The 8,631-nt window shown below is 53.9% G+C and overlaps 1 protein-coding gene across 2 annotated transcripts in view; it reads left to right on the top strand.

The window, feature by feature from the left end:
• The first annotated feature begins 2,778 nt into the window (after positions 1 to 2,778).
• The window catches only part of MFHAS1 (multifunctional ROCO family signaling regulator 1), a 94,317-nt gene continuing 88,464 nt past the window's right edge, over positions 2,779 to 8,631 (top strand). The window contains exon 1 of one of the 2 annotated variants that reach the window (XR_008629205.1): positions 2,779 to 5,909. Coding sequence is in view for 1 of the 2 variants with exons in the window: in XM_004618901.2 (XP_004618958.2) it covers positions 2,930 to 5,909 (2,980 nt within the window). In the remaining variant the exon portion in view is untranslated. The remainder of the gene's footprint in view (positions 5,910 to 8,631) is intronic. The other variant, XM_004618901.2, reaches the window with a different exon arrangement.

Here is an 8,631-nt window from a genome sequence, read left to right as displayed (position 1 = left end):
AAAAGGGAGAAAAAGAAGAAAAAAAGAAAGGAGAACAAAAATGGACTAAAAGAAAGAAAAGGGGGAAAAAAGTAGGAGAAACAGTATTTGGACTAAGAAAAAGATGAAAAAAAATGATGCTGGTGAGGGGTTGGGGATAGCCATTTTTACAAACACAAAGTTTAGAGATATGAAGTCGGGTCTCCTTGCAATTCTTTTACCTCACCTATCTTTCCTGAGTTACCACATCTGCCTCTATTTCTATTTTGCTCCTTTGTGTTTTTAGCTCTTTCAATTCCCTTGTCTCTATTCCACCTATTTTTCTATCTTCTACAACTCAACTTTTCTGGGGAGCATTTTAGCAAAACTACCTTAACAACAGGCAAACCCAAAACTTTTACAAGAACCCTTTCAAACAAATCACGTTCAAAGAACCAAGTTTTTGCCTAGGAGACTCCGTGCCACCTTGACTGAGAGGCCCTTGGGGGCTATTCTCTGGGTAGCTCTCTCTATCTTTAGATCCATGGATAGAGCAAATTGCAGGTTACCTCATGGAAAAGAGGCCTTCAAAGACAGTGAAAGTAGAAGCATCATTTTTCTGATGATTTTTAAAGAAGGAGTGGTTTGTCCCAAGTAATTTAGATCCAAGAAGCCATCAGCTAAATGTTAGGACTTCAGAGTAATTAGTAAGGTCAACAGGGAAAAGGCACCTTTTTTTCCCCTGGGTTAAAATCCAGTTTGGGTTACAAGGCCCCGAAGAGTGGAGAATTTGGGGTCTGACTTAAGACCACCAGGAAGGTGATGGGCCCGGGAAATAATGGCGCATGAGAAGTTAGCTTATCTAACTGCCCTTACTGGATGGTTCAACCTCTACACACTAAGTAAGACACGTGTGTCTGGGTTGCTTGACCCAGGTGGCTATGAACAGCCACAGTGATAGGTCAGGGACTTGAGTTCCCATACTCAGTCTGAGGACTGATATCCTCAGACTAGTGAAAGTCTGAGGGCCACAGAGATAGCTCAGCAGAGAGAGCTCAGGAGGCTGGAGTGCATGCTGTGAGGGCAGGAGCCTGGGCTCCATCCCTGGTACCATGTGGTCTCCTGAGCAGGAGTGGGAACTGTTGAGTCATTTGATCTTTCTCTTTCTAGGAAAACATAGATCAGCTCTCTCTGTGCTTAAATTTCCTTGGAGGTACATGTCTCTGGCACTCCTCTGGGATAAGTGCCCTTTAGTTACAGTATGCGAAATCTCATTTTGGAGGTTTTGTTTTCTGGGCCACGCCCAGTGGAGCTCAGGGCTTACTCTTGGCTCTATGTTCAGGCTTCACTCCAGGCGGGCTCCGGGGAAGATGTGGGATGTGGGAGATGGAACCTGGGACAGCCATGTGCAAGGCAAACACCCTACCTGCAGTACTATTACTCTGGATTCAGGCTCCTGATTTTGCTAGCTATCTCTGCAGATGAGTTACCGAGACTTTCAGTTGCTCTCTTTAAAGAAACAAATTCCTCCACCTCAAACCACAGCTCCAAAAATAGGTCTCCTGAAGAAAAGCTACATCCTAGGTCCAGGGAGCATCACACGGAGTTTTGATGTATGCGACTTATGAAGTGCAGTTTGGTGTCCCTGAAACTTCTTTATTGACCAATCTGGAGCCTGCGATAGACAACCCCTAGACAATTTCAAGGTTTAGGCAAAATCTGAAGAATGGCTTTACTTAGTACACACATGATCTCAAAAGCAAGCAAAACGCTTGCCCAGAGAGGGAAAGGAAGACCTTAGAATCAAACACTGGATTGTGGATTGTGCCTGCAGAACAGCCTTCTCTGGCCTCTACAGCATTCAAACTACTAGCAGGAAAGGGCATGGAATTTGTAGTGGAGAAAAATGGGATAACCAGACCTCACACCTTGCACGCTTCCACCATGCCCCCCTCCCCCCAACACACACACACACACACACACACACACACACACACACACACACACACACATCCCACTAATCAGGCAGGCTCTGAAGAGCAGGCTCACAGCTTCCCCAGGGAGACTGAGAACAGCCACAGCAGGTCTGGCACCAAATAGAACCTCGATAAATATTTACCATATGAATGAATGGTTGTCCACTCTCCTCCTTTTGTTTAACCACACGTTGATTTTCAACTCCTACAAAGGAACCCAGGTCCCCGACTCCCGCCAGTTCCACTCGAGTACGGGTGCAGTGTGAAAGGGATGGAGGGGCGGGATAGAGTCAGGATGGGGTGGGGTGGGCAAGAATGGGGTGGGGGCAAGAATGAGTAAGGACGCCCTTGGCGAGAAGAAATAGAAATCCCGCGGGCCGCGGGGCCAACCAAGAGTCAGACGCCGGCGAACCCGGCCGGGAGAGCCCCGGACCCCGCGATCGGCAGCCCCCCGCTCGGGCTCCAGGCGCGCCTCGCCCCGGGGGGCGTCCCCCGCACCCCGCACGGGCGCCCGCCCGCGGCTCCCTCCTCGGGGCGGGGCCGGGGACACGCGGCGCCTCCTTCGGTCACGTGGGGGGCGGCTGGCTGGCTCCCAGCTCGCGCCCGAGTCCCGGGGACGCGGAGACCCGCGGCGGCCGGCCGCGCACCATGCCCAGCGCCCACCCGCGCCCGGAGCTCGCCGGTGCGATTCGGCCGCGGGCCGCGGGGCCGCAGCGGCGGGGCTAGCGGGGCGGAGGCGGCGGCGCGGCGGGCGGAGCCGGAGGAGGAGGCGGCGGCCCCGCGGCCCGCGGCGCGCCCATGGCCCGGGAGGAAGGAGAACGCGCGCGGCGCTGCCCGCCGGCCGCCGCCTGCCCCCGCGCCGCGCGCTCGGCGCCCCCCGGAGCCGCCCGCTTCGCGCCCGGCCCCCGGCTGCGCTAGTGCCCCGGAGCGCGGAGCCCGGCGCGGCATGTAGCTGCGGGCCCGACCCGCGTGCGGGTGTCGGCCGGCGCCCCGCCATGGCGGGGAGGGACCGCGGGGACCTGAAGACCGTGCGGCTGTGGCGGGACGCCGCCCTGCGCGCCAGGAAGCTGCGGGGCAACCTGCGCCAGCTGACGCTCAGCGCGGCCGGGGGCTGCCCGGGCTCCCCCGACGCCGCGCCCCGGCTGGTGCTGCCCGCCAACCTCGGGGACGTGGAGGTGCTCAACCTGGGTAACAACGGCCTGGAGGAGGTGCCCGAGGGGCTGGGGTCGGCGCTGGGCAGCCTGCGCGTCCTGGTCCTGCGCCGCAACCGCTTCGGCCGGCTGCCCCCGCCCGTGGCCGAGCTGGGCCACCACCTCACCGAGCTGGACGTGAGCCACAATCGGCTGAAGGCCCTGGGCGCCGAGGTGGTGAGCGCCCTGCGCGAGCTGCGCAAGCTCAACCTCAGCCACAACCAGCTGCCCGGCCTGCCCGCGCAGCTGGGCGCGCTGGCCCACCTGGAGGAGCTGGACGTCAGCTTCAACCGCCTGGCGCACCTGCCCGACTCGCTGGCCGGCCTCTCCCGTCTGCGCACCCTCGACGTGGACCATAACCAGCTGACGGCTTTCCCCCGGCAGCTGCTGCAGCTCGCCGCCCTGGAGGAGCTGGACGTGTCCAGTAACCGGCTGCGGGGCCTACCTGAGGATATCAGTGCCCTGAGTGCCCTCAAGATCCTCTGGCTCAGTGGGGCTGAGCTTGGCACCCTGCCCAGTGGCTTCTGCGAGCTGGCCAGCTTAGAGAGCCTCATGCTGGACAACAACGGGCTGCAGGCCCTACCCGCGCAGTTCAGCCGTCTGCAGCGGCTCAAGATGCTCAACCTGTCCTCCAACCTTTTCGAGGAGTTCCCCGAGGCGCTGCTGCCGCTGGCCGGCCTGGAGGAGCTCTACCTGAGCCGCAACCAACTCACGTCCGTGCCGTCCCTCATCTCGGGGCTGGGTCGCCTGCTCACCCTGTGGTTGGATAATAACCGCATCCGCTACCTGCCAGACTCCATCGTGGAGCTGACGGGTCTGGAGGAGCTGGTGCTGCAAGGGAATCAGATCGCGGTGCTGCCAGACAACTTCGGCCAGCTCTCGCGCGTGGGCCTGTGGAAGATCAAGGACAACCCGCTGATCCAGCCCCCCTACGAGGTCTGTATGAAGGGGATCCCCTACATCGCAGCCTACCAGAAGGAGCTGGCTCATTCGCAGCCAGCCGTGCAGCCGCGGCTCAAACTGCTTTTGATGGGCCACAAGTCGGCGGGGAAGACCTTGCTCCGGCACTGCCTCACAGAGGAGCGGGTAGAGGGGAACCACGGAATTCAGGACAAGGACAAGAGCTACCCGACTTCGCTGCCCGCCACCAGCAAAGGCATCGAGGTGACCAGCTGGACAGCCGATGCTTCCCGGGGCCTGCGCTTCATCGTGTATGACTTGGCTGGCGATGAGAGTTACGAGGTGATCCAGCCCTTCTTCCTCTCACCCGGGGCCCTTTATGTCCTGGTGGTGAATTTGGCCACCTATGAACCCCGGCGCTTTCCCACCACCGTGGGGTCCTTCTTACATCGGGTGGGGGCCCGGGTGCCGCATGCCGTGGTGTGCATTGTGGGCACGCACGCAGACCTCTGCGGGGAGCGGGAGCTGGAGGAGAAGTGCTTGGACATTCACCGCCAGATCGCCCTGCAGGAGAAGCACGACGCCGAGGGGCTGAGCCGGCTGGCCCAGGTGGTGGACGAGGCGCTGGCTCGGGACTTCGAGCTGCGCTCGGCCAGCCCCCATGCCGCCTACTACGGTGTTTCTGACAAGAACCTGCGGCGGCGCAAGGCCCACTTCCAGTACCTGCTCAACCACCGGCTGCAGATCCTCTCCCCTGTGCTGCCCGTCAGCTGCAGGGACCCCCGCCAGTTGCAGCGCCTCCGCGACAAATTGCTCTCTGTGGCCGAGCACCGCGAGATCTTCCCCAACCTACACCGGGTGCTGCCTCGCTCCTGGCAGGTGCTGGAGGAGCTGCACTTCCAGCCGCCGCAGGCGCAGCGTCTGTGGCTGAGCTGGTGGGACTCAGCGCGCCTGGGCCTGCAGGCAGGTCTGACAGAGGACCGCTTGCAGAGCGCGCTGTCCTACCTCCATGAGAGCGGCAAGCTGCTCTACTTCGAGGACAGCCCCGCCCTCAAGGAGCACGTCTTCCACAACCTCTCCCGCCTCATCGACATCCTCAATGTCTTCTTCCAGAGGGATGCTTCCTTGCTGCTGCACAAGCTGCTCCTTGGGGCCAGTGGTGAGGGCGAGGGCGAGGGTGAGAGCTTCCCGCTGCTGCCGCTGCCTGCCCCAAGCCAGGACCTGCTCCGGACCACCCAGCTCCATCACTACGTGGAAGGCTTTCTGCTTCACGGACTCTTGCCAGCCCACGTCATCCGAATGCTGCTTAAGCCTCACGTCCAGGCCCAGCAGGACCTGCAGCTGCTGCTGGAGCTGCTGGAGAAGATGGGACTGTGTTACTGCCTCAATAAACCCAAGGGCAAGCCTTTGAATGGCTCCACGGCCTGGTACAAGTTCCCCTGCTATGTCCAGAATGAGGTGCCCCACGCAGAGGCCTGGATTAATGGGACCAATCTTGCTGGGCAATCTTTTGTGGCTGAGCAGTTGCAGATTGAATATAGTTTTCCCTTTACGTTTCCTCCTGGGTTGTTTGCACGCTACAGCGTCCAGATCAACAGCCACGTGGTGCACAGGTCAGACGGTAAACTTCAGATCTTTGCCTACCGCGGGAAAGTTCCTGTGGTGGTGAGCTACAGACCTGCCAAGGGGGTTCTGCAGCCAGACACTCTGTCCATTGCCAGCCATGCCTCGTTACCAAATATATGGACAGCGTGGCAAGCCATCACCCCGTTGGTGGAGGAACTGAATGTGCTGCTTCAGGAGTGGCCTGGACTGCACTATACTGTGCATATTCTCTGTTCTAAGTGCCTTAAGAGAGGGTCGCCCAATCCACACGCTTTCCCAGGTAAGTGGAGGGAGCGAGCGAGGTGGTTCTTTTGAGGTGTGTTTAAGGATGCTGTTTCTCTCGGGAATGCATGCTTGCTGATGTCCCGTATCACGGTCTCCTCATGTTAAGACTCACTTTCAGAGTGGGTTCCACCCCGAAACAGTTGGGATCTCCTTTTCTCTCATCGCAAGTTAGCTTGCCTTTTGTGGAAAGGACGTTTCACACAAACAGAGACGGGTGGCGCCTGCTCTGCCATTCCTTCCATCCTAAACCTTGGGGAATGCTTGTTTGGGCCACTCAGCTCGACAGGCAGCTCAGTGTTTGAAATATCTGTGGTCCTTTTCTTTTGTTTAAACTCAGAGCAGCAGCAGCAGCCTGAGCAAGCTCACTTTTCCTAAGAAACTCCAGAGAAGAGCATTTTTGTCCCTGGGGTGGATGATGGATCTAGGAGACACACACTTTTCAGTCTGACTCACCTCAGTGCTGGGATCGGATACACCCAGCACATGAGGGCAGGAAAGATAGTTGACTGCTTACTGATGGCCAAGGGGGCTTTCCTGTGGTACTTCCCGGCGGCAGTTTTGTGTGCTTTACAGACATGTTAAGATTTGGTTTTGGGTAAGCATTAGAGAAAGGGGCTTTTGGAACTACTTGGGAAGAGATGGAAGGGATAAAAAGTGACTCTATGATAAGTTGAATTCCAGGACTCTTGGGGGTTTGTTGAACCTGGTATGCTGATTCTTTTTTTTTTTTTGCCTTTTTTTTGGAGGGGGGTCACACCTGCCGATGCTCAGGGGTTACTTCTGGCTCATGCATTCAGGAATTACTCCTGGTGGTGCTCGGGGGACCATATGGGATGCTGGGAATCGAACCCGGGTCTACCACATGCAAAGCAAACGCCCTACTTGCTGTGCTATCTCTCCAGCCCCTGATACACTGATTCTTTAGTTGAGAACATCTTTATTCTCTAACCTGACTCTTATTATTTATTTTACTCTCTTTTTCTGACTTTTTAGTTGAGAACATGTCCATTTTGCTAAGCATGTAGTTCTCTCCTGAGTGCTGGCTTTCAGGGAGCCAACCTGGACAACCACATTCTCGGTCCCCTAAGGACAAACCTCTGATGACATCATTGACACTTTCTCCCCTGGTGCCTACCCCTCCCCATACAGGGGATAAAGAAACGGAAGATGCCTGCCACTGTAATCTTTGTCCTAATCTGAATGGGTATGTAAGAGTATCAGGAAGGAATTGAACACCAATACTTCCGAAAGTAACCTCTTACCATTGCCCTAGATCTAGGCCAAGTTTGTTTCTTTGGCTTGGAAAAAAGCCACCATATTCAGTTACCAGTCACCTGAGCCAACCATTCTGTATTGACTCTCTGGTATTTTGTCGAGTGCCTCACTAGACTCTGCAGTTTGTTTTATTTTTGCCATTGCATTTTAGTCATGATAGCAAAATGCTTTCTTATTGTGTGCCCTGAATTGAAACAAGTGGCTGACGGTTACATGTTTCTAGAGTAGTCAGTAGGGACTACCCAGTGTCAGTTCTTATTCTGAAGATGGAGCATTGACAAAACTGATATGTGTAACAACAAAGGGGAAAGACACAGGTTATTAACCAAGGAGATGTCTGTGCAAAGGAATTCCAAGAAATTTGACCAACAATGAGACTGGAATTTCCTCCTCTCCCCCAACGATAGCTTTTTATTTATTTATTTTTTGCTTTTAACACTCATAAATTTTGCAAACAAGATCCCAGGAGATGTAGGAGCAAGCCCAGTATCTTGTTATTGTTTTGCCTGTTTGAAACGAGGCACACCTTTATGGGTCTGGGCCCCAAGGAAGACATGATTTCAGCAGAAACAATCCATTGTTTAAAAATATAAAATTTATCTATGTATTAAACAGAAACGATCCGTTTTGTATACAGCTTTTGCGTATAGAGTTTCTTAATAAAGTTTTTTACATAGAGTGTTCTTTCTCATTTCAGGTCAGAGAAATAGGTTGCCTTTCTTGTTTTTGTTGTTTGTTTTTGTGGGGGTCGTATTTCTCCCCAAAGCAGCAAAGAGTTGTGCATCAAGAGTCCTGGACAGAGGTCATAATGGTGTATTTATTACATTAAGAGAATGGAAAAGCCATTCTCCCTGCCCCCAGTTTTCTGATAGCCATCGTTTTGCTGTTTGCCAAAATTCTACCTTCTGAACGATTTGGGAATAAATAAATTAATGAAAAACCTAGAATGTCAGATGTAGGGATAGTGTTATGATGTTGAGTATTCAATTATAGGGTATACATTTAAAAATGTTTGATGTGCTGGAGAGGTAATACTGCAAGTAGGGTGCTTGCCTTGCTCATGGCTGACCTGAGTTAAACCCCCAGCACCAAATATGGTTCCCTGAGCCTAGCAGACCAGGAGTGATCCTGAGTGCAGATCCAGGAGAGAGCTCTGAACACAGCCGCATGTGTCCTCAAAATGACAGTTACAGTTCTTTTATTATTAAATAAAGTTTAATTCATCAGAAACCATCGAATCTGTTGATAACCTTTTGTCTTATTTTTAGATGTTTGTTTTTTAGAGACATTAAAAACTGATTATTTTTTTGTTGAAGTCTCAAGCTCCATGAAGAATAACAGTTTTATGTTTAATTGTAAAAAACTGGATTTTTACTTTTTTCAATGTTCAGATGTTCAAATGAGCATAGAAATCAAGGACTGCCTCTCCTGACTTAGCACAG

The sequence above is a fragment of the Sorex araneus genome, chromosome 1 (genome assembly GCF_027595985.1).
Source record: "Sorex araneus isolate mSorAra2 chromosome 1, mSorAra2.pri, whole genome shotgun sequence".
NCBI classification, from domain to species: Eukaryota; Metazoa; Chordata; class Mammalia; order Eulipotyphla; family Soricidae; genus Sorex; species Sorex araneus.
This window is presented reverse-complemented; position numbering and strand designations above follow the sequence as displayed.